We start from the raw sequence: 17,147 nt of genomic DNA on the forward strand, positions 1-17,147 counted from the left end.
TTGTATTACATTAAATTTACTAAGCCAAAACCCAAGTGAAAATGCAGAACAAAAAGTCAACATTGCGAATTTGCGCACAATAACCCATAATGTTTTCAAGAATGTTTATAAACAGAATTTTTCTTAATTTCTTAATCCAATTATATCAATATTTGCCAAAGAAGCAGAGAAGGTGAGTGTAAAAACAAAAGTACAAAAAAAGGACTCTAAAGTTATTTATTTTGGACATTTTTACACCTTGATTTCAAGTATCAACATAGTAGTCAAGGTTCTGAAACCTAGTATTTGATTTTCTGCTGAAAGCACAATAGGAAAAAACATACGATCTGAATTATTACCTGCAAATCTTAGGATCTGGCAAAAAACATAGAAAAATATCAAATAGTGACATCTAAAAAAGACAGGACTGCTCTGACTGGTTTGGCTCAATGGATAATAGAGCGTCGGCCTGCGGACTGAGAGGTCCCAGGTTCGATGCCAGTCAAGGGGATGTACCTCGGTTGCAGGCATATCCCCAGTAGATGTGCAGAAGGCATGTGCAGATCGATGTTTCTCTCTTATTGATGTTTCTAGCTCTCTATCCCCTTCCTCTCTGTAAAAAATCAATAAAATATCTTAAATAAATAAATAAATAAATAGTAAGTTTAAGGACCACACATGACTATTTTTTCTTGGATTGGAGGGGGAAAAGAGGTTTTAAATTAAGAGCCTACTATATTTATAAAAAAACAAAAAACTTGTCATTTTTATTTTATCCTTCTTCATACTTAGATGAAATATGAGTTGTTTTGGCTCTCTAAGTAAGGCTTTTACAAGAAAGGCAAAAATTACCTCTCAAGAAACTAAAAACAGATGTGCACAAATAAAACTGCAGCTTAGGAAGAAGATATCTGTGACCAATATTAACTGAGCTGGAATATGAAAGCCAATGCAAAATGGCAAGAATTGGATCTCAGGTCTAAGGAAATGTCAGCATCTCAAGTCAAGCATCCAACATCTGGCAGCCCATCCTGCTCAGTGTGGAGGCAACAGTCACTATGGAACACCAGACGTTTCTGATGGAAGCTCTGGAACAGTTTCTGACTCAAACTCCCCCCACACACGTTACACCACCACGCATTTCCCCTCCCACTCACAATCTGTCGCTTTTCTTGCGGGCTCCTCAGACTTCTCTCTATCTTCGATCATTGCTCGTTGCTAACCGTTCTGAGCTCCAGTGCCCGGCTCTGTTCTCCAAGTGCCACTTTCCTGACGCCGCCTGAGCGTCCTTCGGGTCCATTTCCCATTATGCACTGTTCCCCCCAGCACTCAGAGCCGGGATCCCCCTAATTACCAACATCACCCCTCTCGGCCTCTACTGCATCTCCAGGCGTCATCATTCCGCCTTCTCCCTCTATTTTGGGGGTATTTTAACCCTAACTTTCCACATTCTTCAGTCTTCCTTCAACACTGCCCATTCCTTCCCAGAGTTGGTGTAGAGAGAGGAGTCACCAAGGGAGGATGTTTGGTAAAATATGTCCGTGCGAGCGCACGCGGGGGAAGGGGAGAGAGAGGGAGGCGGGGGAGGGGGAATGGGGAGGGCAGAGGCACGAAGTGCGAAGGAATGACGCATTAGGGGGAGTCTCCAAGGAAAAAGACGTCCCCATCAGCTCCCGACCCCCCAAAAACACTCCCAATTCCCTCCGCTCCCAGCTATCGGAAGCACCCCGTCACTCTTCAATTCCAAGGCTTCTCTTCCACATTTTCAATGAACTCCAGAACCAGCTTGGGATTCTACCTGCCTCTCACTAAGAAATTCCTATTCGTAAGGCCTCCATTTACTTTACTTTTCTCTGCTCCCTTCCATGTCCCTGCTGTTCCCTTCCTATCCCCACTGTCCATCTTTCAAGTCCTCAACTCGGTCTCCTCCAAGACAGACGACGTTTTTGATATGAAGCCATCTTTTCCTCAGAATCCCCTGCCCACTCAGAAAGCCTATGTAGAATCCTGTTTTCCTCGCCGGCAACTCTTGAGACACCCCCCCCCCCCCCCGAGCCACAGGTGCCCCCCAGGTCCCGCTCTGGCTCCCCCGCCCAGCCGCCGTCGGCCCCCCGTCCCCGCCGCGCCTGATTACCTGAGGACGTGGTGCCGGAAGCAGCCCCGGGCTCCACGGATGAAAACCCGGTCGCCGACGTCCCACAGGCCGACGCCATCTTGGCAGCCCCCTCCCCCTCAGCGGCCTCACTCCCTTCCAATCCGGCTCTTTCTCTTCGCCGAATCGAATCTTCCCGTCTCTTCACAAAAAAAAAAAAAAAAAAACTGCGCTCCGGCGGCCACGTTCCCGCCGCCTCCGAGGCCTTCCTCAGACACGCCGGGCAGCCTCCGGGACCAGCTCAGGGCCGCGCCACTTGGCTGGCATGGGGACAATCCACGTCTCGTACCCTCTCTGCAACTTGAACCGCTCTCCGCGGGAGCTGCTTTCCCCTTCCACGAGGGAATAGGCTCCAGCTGGCTGCCGGGAGCCCGCGTCCGCACCAAACCACCCCGAAAGCAATGAGGGGGCGTGAGAAGTCCCGGCGGAGCGAACGCCCCCTCCCCCTGCTCCCAGCCACAGCCTGTTTATCTCCCAGCCCCGCCGTTCCACTCCCGGCAGCCAGCGAACTCCGGGCGCTGCGCATGCGCCCAGCCTCCTGTTCCATCCCACTCGACGGGGGTGGGGGAGCCGGGCCAATCGGGAGGCTATTACTGGTCACATGATGCAGATCCACGCCGCGGCAGAAGGGCCCTATGGTGGCTCGGTGGGGTCAATTTAGTTCGGCTCCTTTAAAGAACTGGGTTGCGTTGCCTACGCTCTTTAGGAGTTGGTTCAACGGGTCCTCCCAATTTTGCAACTTAGGGAAGAATTCCCCAATGGACTCGCTAGTGTCAAGTAAGAGACTTTCAGCAGTCAAATTCGCAAAGCGTCACATGCCACCAAGCATCCTTCCGGCTCTACTGCCTAATGTTTACTATTTAGTGTAACATGCATACATGTCTTGTCTTCCTCCGAATGTACATTTGAAAAAGATCTACACTTTGCCTCGAGCCAAAGGCTTGGCACAGTGACAGAGTTCAGGAAATATTTTATAAGTGAATGAAGACTTGTCAAAAAGGAAGGTGATCAATCCCGTGATCCAAGCCCTCAGCCTCTCTGTTATCTATACTCCAAAGGGCATGAAGACATATAGAAGCTCTCCATTCTAGTCTAGTCTTCGCACCAACCCTGCTCATTTTTAACAAAGTACCTTAGAGGTTGTGAACTCTGAAGACCTCTTTCCCTGAGGAGACTGAACTCCTGGAGAGCAACCACTGTGTTTGGTTCACTCATGTATCCTCAAGCTACTCAGGTGATGTGACTCTGTACATAGTAGGATCTCAACAATTATTTGTGGAATGAGTAAGTGAAGAGGAATGGGGGGAAAAATCCTAGGTTCGGTAGCCCCCAATGGCCTGGTTATTCTCTATCCGATTCTTTCTAGGTCCTCAAAAAGGAATCTAGGACCTCACTGGCCAGAAAATAGCTTTAGACACTGACTACTGCCTTCTACCTTTCCCTCATTGAGGTCTATAATAATTGTTTCCCTGCTGCCACCTGCTGGATTATTCCTCTTCCTTTGGGAAGTGAAGGGTAGACAAATTTCCAATGATCGGATTGCATTTGTAATTCCATAGCAATGGAAATGTGTAGCATTGAAGTATTTTATGATTGCCTATACCAACACCCCCCTCCACCACCAAACTAAATAGTACAAAACCTAACAGGTGGGTCCACACTGGCCAGCATAGGATTTGGCTCATAGATATTCAACAAATATTTGTTGAAAAACTACTTTTGTTTCCATAAAAGGCATGGAGTTGCTACCATTTCCTGAGTGATTTTAGAAATTAGCTTTTTTAGAGTCCTGGCTGGGTAGCTCAGTTGGTTAGAACAAATCCTGATATGCCAAGGTTTGGGGTTCCATCACCTGACCGAACACATACAAGAATCAACAATGAATGCACAAATAAGTGTAACAAATTGATGTTTCTCTCTCCCCCCCCTTCTTCTTTCTCTCTCTCTAAAATCAATAAATTTTTTTAAAGAAAAGGAAAGAAATCAGCTGAAGAGGCCGAGGCCGGTTTGGCTCAGTGGTAGAGCGTTGGTCTGCGGACTGAAAGAGTCCTAGGTTCGATTCCGGTCAGGGGCATGTGCGTTGGTTGCGGGCACATCCCCAGTAGGGGGTGTGCAAGAGGCAGCTGGTCGATGTTTCTCTCTCATCGACGTTTCTAGCTCTCTATCTCCCTTCCTCTCTGTAAAAAATCAATAAAATATATATTTTTTAAAATAAATAAAAATAAAAACTGGAAATGGACCAATAATGGACTCACTATGGCAGTAGGTCAGAGGAGTTTCTCCCTGGGATTTGACCTATGAACCATCCCAAAAGAAGAGATCTGTATTTTGCAACTTCTTTCCGGTGTTTGTTTCTATTTTATGGACCCAAAATGGCTACTTGTATTATGTCAGTGTGTTTACTTGTCTCCCTCATAAGACTGCGAAGCAGAGGGCAAAGATTACATCTTATCCATTCTTACATCTCAGGGATCTAGAATAGTGCCTGGCACAGAGTAACTGCCTCCTGGGGATATGAATGGTTAAAGGTAAAATTCAAAAAATTGGGCTAGTGGTGCCTCCGATCTTTCCCCCCTAAACCTTGTCTCTGCTCTCACTCCCACGCATTGCTGATGTGCTCTGAGTCATGGAGCCACTCTTGCCCAGTAGCATTCCTGGCATAGCAGAACCTCGTGATGTCACAGGGTGTGGAAGTAGGAGCAGAGCAGGACATGTTGGCTTGGTGACTCCAAGGAAATAGAAAAGGGAGTTCACTAACATAGACTTTGGAAAAGGGGGGCAATCCAGTTATCTCAAAATTGGGACACACATACAGTCTTATTAAAGTGAACTTAAGCCAAAACCGGTTTGGCTCAGTGGTAGAGCTTCGGTCTGCGGACTGAGAGGTCCTGGGTTTGATTCCGGTCAAGGGCATGTACCTTGGTTGAGGGCACATCCCCAGTAGGGGGTGTGCAAGAGGCAGCTGATCGATGACTCTCTCTCATCGATGTTTCTAACTCTCTCTATCCCTCTCCCTCTCTGTAAAAAAATCAATAAAATATATTTTAAAAAATAAATAAATAAAGTGAACTTAATGTCTTAAAATAGTTCCCAAGGTCAGAATGGAAGGGCTAGGAGCTGCCAAGATCAACAAAGAGGCTAAATAAGAGAATGTGTACCTAATCATTAAATTATTCATTCATTCATTTACTGAATTAACATTATTTAGCCCCAACAATATCCCCCACACTATGAGTTCTTGGTATATACAATTAAAGTCCCTGCCCTCAAAAAGACCACAGACTAATGAGAAAGACAGACATATAAATCATTAGAAGAAAATGTAATTATAGAGTATGTACAAGTGGTATGGTTTGACAACCATATTTTCTGAATAAAAATGAATGGGAAAAGCGCTGGCCACTGTGGCTCAGTTGGCTGGGTGTAGTTCGTGCATGGAAAGTTTGCCAGTTCAATTCCTGGTAGGGGCACAACCCCAGTTTTAGGCTTGATCCCCCATGGGGGCATGCAGAAGGTGGCCGGTTGATTTTTCCACTCTCAAATGGATGTTTCTCTCTCTCTCTCTCTCTCTCTCTCTCTCTCTCTCTCTCTCTGTCTCTCTCTCTCTCTCCTTTTCCCTTCCTCTCTCTCTAAAAAACAATAAAAATATATTTTTTAAATTGGAATAAACAACATAGAGGCTTGACCATACCACAGACTATTTCAGATTGGAAATATTCAAGAGAATCAGGGAGGTGTGATTTCTATGACTAGGAAAAGAACTGAATGGTTGTGCAGGAAGAGAAGAATGGGTGTGCAGGAAGACTTCATTGTCCTACGGAATTATAATTTTGCCAGGTAGATAAGAAAGGAAAGGGATTCTCAAGAGAAGGAACAACATGGAAGCAATACAGAAAATTGGGTGTTAGGGAAGTGATACTAGAATAGAATGATGTAGCATAGGTGAGGCTAAAAAGGCAGGGAGAGGCTAAACTATAAAGGTTGTTGAGTGCTGTGTTAATAGTAGTAATCACCTATTAAATATCTATGTGTGTACTCAATACAATGTGAAGCATTTTATAAGGATTATATCTTTTAATCTTCTCAACAGCCTTCAAAATACAGATTCAGAGCAACTTGTCCAAAATCACACAGCTAGCATCTCTAAGTTCAAACTCCAGCTCAGGTCTAGCTGGCTATATGCCTGCCCTTAACCAACACTACTCTTTTACCTAAAGGATTTTGGACTTCACCCTGAAGATGATAGGAAGCCATTAAAGATTTTTAAGCAGAGTGGGAAAGTCTGGGTTTTTAGAAAGATTCCTATCCATAGCAGAGTGAAAAACAGACTGGAGCAGAGGGAGACTGGCCTCTTCTAAACAACCGTTTGTAGTCCTACATTCTGGATTTAAGGTAGTATAGCGGAGTCACTGTGTGGAATTATTCCACAACCCAGATGTGCACGAGTTAGGGCTGGGAGCCTGGGGCTGGGAGCCTGGGGCTGGGAGCCTGGGGCTGGGAGCCTGGGGCTGGGAGCAGCGCAGGAGTGGCCGTAGCTGGAGAGTAAACCCGGCCTAGGGGCGGGGCCAGGAGCCCCTCGGTGCTCTGCTGCTTCTGCCTGGAGAAGACCGGCTTCCGCCTGCAGGCGGTGGTGTCGAGCGCCGAGCTCCTCGTGCCTGTGAGGGCCATTGATGGCGGCGCAGCCTCGGTAGGCGGTATGAGCTTGGCTGGGGGCCGAGCCCCACGGAAGACCGCGGGGAACCGACTTTCCGGGCTTCTGGAGGCAGAGGAGGAAGATGAGTTCTACCAGACGACTTATGGGGGTTTCACGGAGGCAAGCCCTGGGCCCAGGAAGAGGGAGGGAGACGGACAGTTAAGGGGGGTCCTAAGGGAGAGACCTCGAACAAAGAAGGGGGCGGGCAATGGAGAGGAGCCCGGCCGAGGATACTGGAGGCGGGGTGGGCGAGTCGGAAGGAGCGGGGGAGATGAGATACACCGGAGTCCTAAAAGAACGGGATAGGAATAAAGAAGCTCTCTGGGCACTACCGAACATGATGGAAACCTGCTGAATGTCTAGTTGCATTTTACCTCTGACGTCTCACACGCACGTCGTAGTCACGTAATATGTTGGCCCACTCCCTTAAATAGAGGGGCTTAGCCTATTCTCAGATTTGAAATCTCAATGTAAACTTCTCCTTAGATAACCCTTTCTTGACTGTCCTAAAAAGTGTCCTCTTTTACTTCCTTCATAGATCATTTCTCTGTAATTAGATTTGGTTTGCTTACTTGTCTATACTTATTTGGGTAGGCATTTGTTAAATTTGTATTGATTGAGTCTGTCCATTCTTGAAGTATGTGGAGCATCTAGAACAAGCCATGCACTGTGACAGGCTCTAGGAAAATATTAAAAAATACTGCTTTACCCTGGCTGGGTGGCTTAGTTGGTTGGAGCGTCACCCTGCACACCAAAAGATTGTGGGGTTCCATTCCAGGAGGCACCAATCCATGTTTCCCTCTCACATCAATGTTTCTCTCTTTCTCTCCCTCCCTTCTCTCCCTTTCTCTCTCTCTAAAATCAATAAACATATTCTCAGGTGAGGATTAAAAAAAGTAAAAATTTAAAAAATAAATACACTGCTTCCTCCTTATACATTTCAGATCCCAGTGAGGAACTAGCTGGATTAACAGCTAAAATATTGTGTGATAAGGAGTAAAATAGGTGATAAGCATAGGATGCTATAGTAATGCACGGGAGCCAGAGTTGGTCAGGATGGGTATCGCCAGGAGGTGATGTTTAAGCTGAGGACAGACAGTATGAAACATTGGCTTTGGCTGGGTAAAGAGCAATAGGAGTGGGAACTGGGGTAGGAGAAAAGTTAGTCCATGGAGGGGGCAGGACAGGATGTGTAAAGGCACTGAAGTCCTCAACCTGCACATCTCATTCTCCAGACCTGAAGGAGAATAAAGATTGGTAAGGATAGAGGTGGTAGGCTTGGGCCAGAACATGCCCGGCCTTGTGAGCTATGTTAGGATTAAGGAGTTTTGCTCTTCACCAAGAGGATTGGAAAGATGATCACATTTGTACTTTAGGAAGATCACTCTAATGAAGGAATGCTTTGAGGAGGGCTTTGGGAGTAGAGAAACAGGGACAGGAAGATTCAAGAGAAATTAAGGCAGTAGAATCCATCGGACCTGGTGACTGATAGGAAGTTATTACTTATACGGCCCTAACCAGCTAGTTTAAAATAGAACTTTCTCATCCCTCTTTCTAAAAGCCATTATCCTATTCCTGTCATTTTATGAGTCGTTATTTAATATGTACCCATCATGCTTCCAAAAAGGATTTAAGGAGGCTTATGATATAAACAAAAAGTAAGTACAGTAAAAATAGAGAGATCAGAAGTAATTGTACCAGGAGCCACTGCTGAAATGGTAGTAACAATTAATATTAAATTTAGCTGTGAGCTTTCTGGCAGTGAAATTCTGAATTTCTTTTTTTAGAAAGAAGGAAGCATGTAATTTTTTGAGAAACAAAATTGGTCAGCATTCATTCCTAGGGAGAATCTCCTCCTTATATAAGATATATAAACAGGGGTTTGGTATGTGATGTAAAACATTCTCTTACCTAGTCATGTCTATTAACGACCCTCAATAAAAGCCAAAGGGCCCTGGCTGGTGTATATCAGTGGTTAGAGCATCGGCCTGCACATCGAAGGCCAGGGCTGTGTGGAAGGTAACCAGTTGAGGTAACATCAGTGTGTCTCTCACATTGATGTCCTCCTCTCCCCCCAGTCCCCAATGTAATCGTACTCCCTTCACCTCTCTCTAAAAATCAATGTAAAGAAACATCTTCGGGTGAGGATTAACAACAAAAAAGCCAAAGGAATGGTAGTAAATCGGTAACTTTCTTTTCTTATCCCTACCTGAGGACATATTTTTCATTGATTCTATAGAGAGAGAAAAGGAGAGGAGAAGAGGTGGGGGGGAAAGAGAGAGAAAAAAACACACAAAACCATTGATCGGTTGCCTTCTATTATGTGCACCCGCCCAGGGATTGATCCTGCAACCTGGGTATGTGCCCTAACGGAATCAAACCCGTGACTCTTTGATGCTCCAGAGAATGCTCTAACTAACTGAGCCACACCAGCCAAGGCTGAAAGCTTTTGACTGGGCACTAACCTAATGTGTAGAACTACAGCCCTCTGGCGATATGACTAATACAAGGTTAGAGCTGAGGGGATTAATGTGTTCCCAGGCTGTCTTTCACAAACAACATTTGGGAGGAAATGATGGTCATCAGTGCAGGATAGGACTCTGACAGGCTTGGAGAGTCCACTGTTATTTGCTTATTTTGGCAGCCTGCTTCATTGAAGAAGAGCCACAAGGTTGAGGTGCAGTGCCCCACCCAGTCTACTCCTTTGCCCCCAGTGTTTTTCCCTTTCCCAATGTGGCTGCCCGTCTAGCCCTAATCTGCATCACCTCCGGTTAGGCTGAACTCCATGTTCTCTACTCCAGCCCGTCTAATCTCCTCCAGAGTTCTGTGATACCCCTTGAACACTATTTTCCTCTTCCATCAAATCTTCAATGGCTCCCTGCAATACATAGTAGTAATACCCAACTGGTTTTCTATCCCCGTGGTCGGCAAACTACGGCTCACGAGCCACATGCAGCTCTTTGGCCCCTTGAGTGTGGCTCTTCCACAAAATACCACGGCCTGTTTTTGTTTTGTTTTTTTAATTTTCTCCCCCTCCCCACTGCTCCTCCCTCCCAGCACTCTGGGCCAGTCTTTTGAAGAAGTGGCGTTAGAAGTTTAAGTTTAAAAAATTTGGGCTCTCAAAAGAAATTTCAATCGTTGTACTGTTGATATCTGGCTCTGTTGACTAATGAGTTTGCCGACCACTGTTCTATCCGAACACACATGAGGAATGAGACATTTCTCAGTAACTAGTTTACTTCAACAATGATTGTCAATGCTGGGACAAGTAAGGAGAAGACTGAGAGCACTGACCTGCAAGTTAAAGCCATAAGGTTATTAACCTGACATTATTTATTTATTTTATAAGAGAACATTTCTTTGGAAAATCACAGAGGTAGAAGCAGTTCCTAAAAGAAATGGGCTTAGGAAACAAGTTATGGAGGTAAAGGAAGGGCCCTTGGAGCTTGGGAGTGAGGAGGCTCATGGTAACTACTGAAGGGAGGGGGGACGGGAAAGGCAGGGGCGGGCTCTGGGGAAGGGAAGTGCCCTGGGTCCTAGGTCCTAAGGGCTTTAAGGTGGAGTTTTAGGGAGGTCCCGGGGGAAGATAGCAGTAGAATATTCAGCAGCTTTCCTGGTGTGCCCTTTCAAGTTGTGGTCTCCACTGATCGAAAAGCTAGCACCAGGGTTGGGGTCATTATCTAGTGCAGCGGGGCCTGAGGTCAGCTGTGGCTGGTTTTGTTGCTTATTGCTGACATTTAAATTTCTCTAAAGATGAAGTATAACCTTTTCAAATCTTACAGTCTCAATTGATATTGAAAGGAGGGTGTGCTGGACCCAAAGGCAGTCAGCTAGGAAGACTTCTTGCCAGAGATAAAGCTTGTTTTACTTAGGTTTAGATCCTTATTCCATAAATATGCTATACACCAGGGGTCACCAACCTTTCGGACCTCATGGGCCACTGGTTGGTGACTGCTATACACAGTTCTATTTTGTTCCTGCTAGTTTATCTGCCCACTATTCCCTCTTTCCTCTTGGCTGTATAAATACTACCAGTATTCTATTTTATTTATTAGAGGGCTGGTGCAAGAAATTTGTGCTGGCCAGCGATCAGGGCCAATTGGGACCTTCCAGCTGCCAGTGGGGCCTTCCTTTATTCCGTGCTGCCCCCCTGGTGGTCAGCGCACATCATAGCAAGTGATCAAACTCCCTGGCACACTTTGCATATTAGCCTTTTATATATATAGATTTAAAATATATTTTTTTTTTAATTTCAGAGAGGAAGGGAGATGGAGAGAGAGAAAAATCAGTGATGACAGAGATGGTCGGCTGCCTCCTGCATACCTCCTACTGGGAATCAAGCCCAAAACCTGGGCATGTGCCCTGACTGGGAATTGAACCATGACCTCCTGGTTCATGGGTTGATGCTCAACCACTGAACCACATTAGCCAGGCAATACTACCAGTATTTTAAATTGTGGCTCAAGTTCTCTTCATTCTTTATAGTCTAAAGACAGGATTCTGCAAACTACAAATCACTGGATAAATCTGACACATTACCTGTTTTAATCTGGTCCTTTACAGGAAGTTTGCCAATCCCCGGTCTAAAGGAATAAAGTCCGACATTTAAACCTTCCCAGGCCACCAATCCTTAGCATGTGTTGCTTCCTCTGATCACCTGTAACATTTTATTACCATCTGGTACTTCATATGTTGCCTCGTATTATAACTTCCTTTTGTAATTATGTCCTGACCCCTACTAGACTGTAAGACCCCTGAAGGTAGGGACCAAAATATACCCTTTTATACCCCAGCACTTAACGTGGTGTGCTACCCGTAAAGAGCACTCAGTTAATGAGGAAAGGGTGGTGCTGGAGCTAAGGGCCATCAGCTAGGAAGGTTTCTTGCCTGAGAAAAGTGAATGCCTGTGAAAAATGAAAGGGCAGGGAAGGAGAAGGGGGCAGCTCTTATCAAGGAAGCAAAAAGATCTGTTCTTTCTAGAGGGGCATTAATGACTCTTGCCAGCCAGAACCTCATCTCCCTGTGTCCTCAGGAATCGGGAGATGATGAGTATCAAGGGGACCAGTCAGACACAGAGGATGAGGTGGACTCTGACTTTGACATCGACGAAGGAGATGAACCATCCAGTGATGGAGAAGCAGAAGAGCCCAGAAGGAAGCGCCGAATAGTCACCAAAGCCTATAAGGTGCAGGGGGAGTCCTGGTTTTCTTGGACTTCCTTAATTCCTACTCTCCCTTCATCAGGTCCCTGTCCTCCTCATACCAGCCCCGTTTCCTACAGTGCTGGTTTTCTCATATGATTCTCATCTTCTTTCTCCTTATCTCTCTGTTCCTTGGTGTCTGATTTCACTCTGTCCCCAGGAACCTCTCAAGAGCTTGAGGCCTCGAAAGGTCAGTACCCCAGCTGGTAGCGCTCAGAAGACCCGAGAAGAGAAGACACTGCTACCACTGGAACTTCAGGATGATGGCTCTGACAGTGAGTGAGGATGTTTGGGTCAACTGACAAAACTGGAATAAGCTGATAAAAGTATTGAATCAGCATCAAATTTACTGAAGTTGATAACTGTGCTGTGGTTATGTAAGGAAAGTCCTTGTTCTTAGGAAATATACACTGAAGTATTTAGGCTTGGAGAGCCATGATGTGTCCAACTTAACTCTGGTTATTCAGAAATAATAAAAGCACACATACAGAATGCAAATGGGGCAAAACGTTAATAGTAGGTGATATGAGTAAAGAATACATGGGTGTTCTTTGTACTATTCTTGCAACTTTTTTTGTAAGTTTGAAATTACTTTCAAGTAAAAAGTTTTAAAATTAAAACAAATAATAAAGGAGGTGGACATGAATTCAAAGATTTCTCTCTGACTTCCTTCCCAGGTCGGAAGTCCATGCGTCAGTCTACAGCTGAACATACACGACAAACATTCCTGCGGGTGCAGGAAAGGCAGGGCCAGTCACGGCGGCGAAAGGGACCTCACTGCGAGCGGCCACTGACCCAGGAGGAGCTGCTCAGGGAGGCCAAGATCACAGAAGAGCTCAACTTACGTTCACTGGGTCAGTGTGTGGTTTTGAGAACAAGGGCTGAGGAGCATGGGAAAAGCTAAGACCTGGAGGACCCAAAGAACTGGAAGCATGGAGATTTGGAAAAGGGAATCTGAAGGAAAAAATGGGGATAGTAAATGATTAGGAGCAAAGAACTAGGCAATTATGAAAGTTCTGAGAGCAATATTATTATTGAAGAACTTTGGTGTAAAGTAAGAGTTGTATAGAACGGAGTTAAAATGCTAGTTCTGTTCACTTGTCTAAGACTGTAAGCAAATTATTCGATCTATTTAAATCTTGCTGTCTTTGTTCACAAAATAGGGTTGTAATAACTAGTTTAAACAGGAGAATTAGAAATTCAGTAGAATCAGTCAGTTCATGAGATAAAATGCTTTAAAGTAAGAAAAATTGAAAAATCTCCACAGTTGAGGAGTGAATGACTGAAATGATAGATAAAGGAACCTGAGCTCAATTTAAGAAGGAGAGTGAAGGCTGGAAGGAGCTGATAGAATGAGGAGATATCCATGTATGAGACGTACTGAGGTAGAACAAAGCTATCTCCAGGGTAGTGGAGCAAACAGACCTGAAGGATAGGATTTTGTGGTCAGAACCTGGATGTATGTGATTTTGAATATTTCAGAGCTGGGGCAGTTTCAGGCAATGACAAAGTCTAGGCTGTAGCTAGAGTGGAATGGAGGAAGGAACTAACATGCCATGGACAGGCAGGCTGAGAGATGTGATAAAGCAGCTGGAGATATGGTGTTGAAGGGCCTACTATCTGTGTGCACTTTGAAGTTACCAAGGTGACTTGAGATTATAGGAGTTGGGGTGGAGATGAAGAGTAGAAACCATTGCTCAAGTCTTCCATGAGTGAGGGCGTGACTGTGATGAAGGAGAAGATAAACTAGATTGTGGGCAAAGGTCTCAAAAGAAAAGCAAGTGTGCAGGTGGGCAGAGGAATGACCTGAAAGCTGCAGTGGGGCTCAGTGGGTGTGCTGCGTGGGATGTGAGAGGATGAGCCACCTCTAGCAGAGAGCTGCAGGGAGAGGGGCGGCCTCGGTGGGTGACAGCTTTCCGGTCAGGCATGTTGAATGAGTTGGCTGATTATAGAGCAGGAGTTCCAGAAAATAGAGGGAAGTGTTCGAGAGAAGGGTTAGAAGGTTGACTCAAGGGAAAGAAAGCAATATTATCAACCAGAATTTAAGGACGAAAGAGGTTAAAGTACTTGAGTGGTTTCTTTCTTTTTTTTTTTCTTTTTCTTTTTTTAATATACTTTATTGAGTTTTTACAGAGAGGAAGAGAGAGGGATAGAAGGCTGGAAACATCGATGAGAAAGAAACATCGATCAGCTGCCTCTTGCACACCCTCTACTGGGGATGTACCTGCAACCAAGGTACATGCCCTTGATCGGAATCGAACCTGGGACCTTTCAGTCCACAGGCTGACGCTCTATCCACTGAGCCAAACCAGTTTAAGCTTGAGTGGTTTCTTGAGGACTCTTCTGGTTAGAGGATTGTGTTCACTGTCCCCACGTTTAACAAGGAAGCAGAATTTTGGAGTCATTTCAGAGGACAGGGACAAGGAATATTTTGATCTCTCTATGCAGCAACAAATATTTACCGAGTGCCTGTGAAGTGTGGAATGCTGCATGACCTGATATTTTGTAGGTAATATGAGCCACAGTCACTGCCCTTAGGGAGGAGACACATATACTAACAGTGAGCTGCCATGGAGCACTGTCACAGGGTCCGGCCAGGGGACTGGTTATAGAGAGGTTTGCCTGAAAGGAAGGGCAATCATTCAACTCAGCTACGTGTGAAAATGCAGACCCATGTTGCCAGGTTTTCTTACTATTTTTTAAGAGAGACCAGAAGTCTCTATTTAAATGTAATTGTCTAACTTTTAAATGTCAAGAACTAATTCAAAATTTTCTTTGAAAGACATTATAGATCAGTGGGCTGCCAGCTTGCAACCTCTGCCATAGACTGTTAGTAATAGGAGTGTCCTAGGTTCCGGGGTGGCTCAGGAGGGAGTGACTCAAAGCCGGGTTGTATGAGGAATAGGTCAATGGGATGGGTGTTGCAATCAGCCTGGAAACACAAGGACACTATTTAAAGGGCTGTATGTGGAAGACTGATTAGACTTCCATCCTCTATGGTAAAAGTATCATCAGAAAGTGTATTTCAAGCCGAAACCGGTTTGGCTCAGTGGATAGAGTGTCAGCCTGGGGACTGAAAGGTCCCGGGTTCGATTTCGGTCAAGGGCACATACCTTGGTTGTGGGCACATCTCCAGTAGGAGGTGTGCAAGAGGGAGCCGATCGATGATTCTCTCTCATCGATGTTTCTCTTCCTTTCTGTAAAAAAATCGATAAAAGATATTTTTTTTTAAAAAGAAAGTGTATTTCAATTCAAAATAGGAGAGAACTATGTAATGCCTAGAGATGCCTAAAGATGTAATGTGCCGCCATGGATGGGAGCGAGGTGACAGGGCAAATGTGGGGAGTATTTGGGGAATTGAGCAGGCTCTTCAAAGGGTTCCTTCCAACTCTGAAGTCCTACAGTTCTGAGTGGATGAGGACCCAAGTGGACTTGAGAAATGGTGAACAAAGAGGATGTCATGAGGAGCAAGCAGAAAACTTGTAAGATGAGAGATACTAGAGGGCTTAGAGGACTTCCATAATTGCTGGTTAGGCAGTGACTGACAGCCACAAAGATAATTGAGAGCTTGTAGGGCAGAACTGGGGCGTGAGAAGAGGGGGAACTGACCCTCCTCATTCCTTTTTGTACTCCAAAGAGACGTATGAGCGACTTGAGGCTGACAAAAAGAAGCAGGTTCATAAGAAGCGGAAGTGTCCTGGGCCTGTAATCACCTACCATTCAGTGACAGTGCCGCTGTTGGGGGAGCCGGGCCCTAAGGAGGAGAATGTGGACGTGGAAGGGTGAGTGACTCTCAGGGGAAAGAAAGCTGTGTCTCCCTTCTTTTAGCTGTGTTCTCTCAGCCCCCTTTCACTTACTCTCCCTCCCACAGCTCTCACAGACACTTGAATATCTTTCAGATTGCTCTTCCCTTCCACTCCTCTTTCTTTCCCTTTAGCCTCTTTTCTTCCTCTCTCCTGTTTTCCCATCCAGCCCAGCTTTCTTTTCCCATCTGCCACTTAATATTCTCAGAATGTTGCCATCACTCTGCCTCCTCCTCCTCTTTCCTCAGCTCTCTGATCTCTTTCAACTCTTTATGTTTATCTCTGTCTTTTCACTCAGACTTGATCCTGCTCCCATAGCTTCTGCATCGACTCCCCAGGCTGGGACTGGCACCGGGACTGGCACTGGGACCGGGACTGGAACCGAGACTGGAACTGGGACTGGAACCGAGACTGGAACCGGGACTGAAACTACAACTAAACCCGTCATCCCTCCTCCTCCTCGCTGCTCACGTACCTTCATTACTTTTAGTGATGATGCAACATTTGAGGAATGGTTTCCCCAAGTGCGGCCCCCAAAGATCCCTGTTCGGGAGGTATGCCCAGTGACCCATCGCCCAGCCCTATACCGGGACCCTGTTACAGACATACCCTACGCCACTGCACGAGCTTTCAAGATTATCCGTGAGGCCTACAAGAAGTACATCACTGCCCATGGACTGCCACCCACTGCTTCAGCCCTGGGCCCTGGCCCACCACCTCCTGAGCCCCTCCCTGGCTCTGGCCCTCGAGCCTTGCGCCAGAAAATCGTTATCAAATGAAAAGATGTTTAGTCCTTGAAAACCTCTTTCTGGCCCTGACTTGGGCTCCCCCCCTCCTCTCCCTGTTTCTCTTTATCATCTCTTTACCCAGCCCTTTTCTGTATCTCTTTCACCATTTTTTCTCCTAGTTCCTGCTGGTTTTGTGTGTGTGTGTTTTTTTTTAATCTAATAAAATAGAAAAATCCCTTTGGTCTGATCTCTAATCTAGGGTTGGGAGCAAGAAGTATTTGTGAATGTCTGCACATATATGGGTCTTTATATTTAATTAACAGAATTTATTATGAGCTGCCCTTTTATTGATTGACTAGAGGCCCAGTGCACAAAATTCATGTGGGGGGGCAGTCCCTAAGCCTGGCCAGCAATCAGGGCCAATGGGGAGGAGGTTGGAGGGAAGGCCTGCAGGCACAGCTCCTGCATTGAGCGTCTGCCCCCTAGTGATCAGTGTGCATCATAGCAACCAGTTGTTCCACTGTTTGGTTGATTTGCATATTAGGCTTTTATTATATAGGATTTTTAGAGACAGAGGAAGAGGGAGAGAAAT

The 17,147-nt window shown here is 45.7% G+C and overlaps 2 protein-coding genes across 7 annotated transcripts in view; one reads left to right on the plus strand and one right to left on the minus strand.

Moving 5' to 3' along the window:
• PIP5K1A (phosphatidylinositol-4-phosphate 5-kinase type 1 alpha) overlaps positions 1–2,659 on the minus strand; it is a 37,751-nt gene extending 35,092 nt beyond the window's left edge. For 4 of the 6 annotated variants that reach the window (XM_084866420.1, XM_084866417.1, XM_084866419.1 and 1 more), the window contains exon 1: positions 2,114–2,563. In XM_084866420.1, the coding sequence (XP_084722546.1) occupies positions 2,114–2,192 (79 nt within the window). In that variant the 5' untranslated portion in view covers positions 2,193–2,563. Of the gene's footprint in view, positions 1–1,136; positions 1,461–2,113 lie in introns of those variants that run through there. The other 2 variants (XM_084866421.1, XM_084866418.1) reach the window with 2 other exon arrangements.
• A 4,093-nt stretch (positions 2,660–6,752) lies between these two features.
• Positions 6,753–16,792, plus strand: VPS72 (vacuolar protein sorting 72 homolog). Its single transcript, XM_084866429.1, has 6 exons — positions 6,753–6,944; positions 11,857–12,009; positions 12,185–12,299; positions 12,702–12,878; positions 15,662–15,806; positions 16,126–16,792. The coding sequence occupies exons 1-6, from the start codon at positions 6,828–6,830 to the stop codon at positions 16,604–16,606; spliced, it is 1,188 nt and encodes a 395-aa protein (XP_084722555.1). The 5' UTR covers positions 6,753–6,827; the 3' UTR covers positions 16,607–16,792.
• The last annotated feature ends 355 nt before the right edge of the window (positions 16,793–17,147 follow it).

This window comes from Pipistrellus hanaki (assembly GCF_964339955.1).
Source record: "Pipistrellus hanaki genome assembly, chromosome: 18".
NCBI classification, from domain to species: Eukaryota; Metazoa; Chordata; class Mammalia; order Chiroptera; family Vespertilionidae; genus Pipistrellus; species Pipistrellus hanaki.

Bases quoted from the DNA above. Each gene is read 5' to 3' on its own strand.
- VPS72 (XM_084866429.1), top strand. From the start codon at position 6,828: ATGAGCTTGGCTGGGGGCCGAGCCCCACGGAAGACCGCGGGGAACCGA. The intron at 12,010-12,184 runs GTGCAGGGGGAG...CTCTGTCCCCAG, and splicing joins TAGTCACCAAAGCCTATAAG to GAACCTCTCAAGAGCTTGAG. The intron at 12,879-15,661 runs GTCAGTGTGTGG...TGTACTCCAAAG, and splicing joins GCTCAACTTACGTTCACTGG to AGACGTATGAGCGACTTGAG.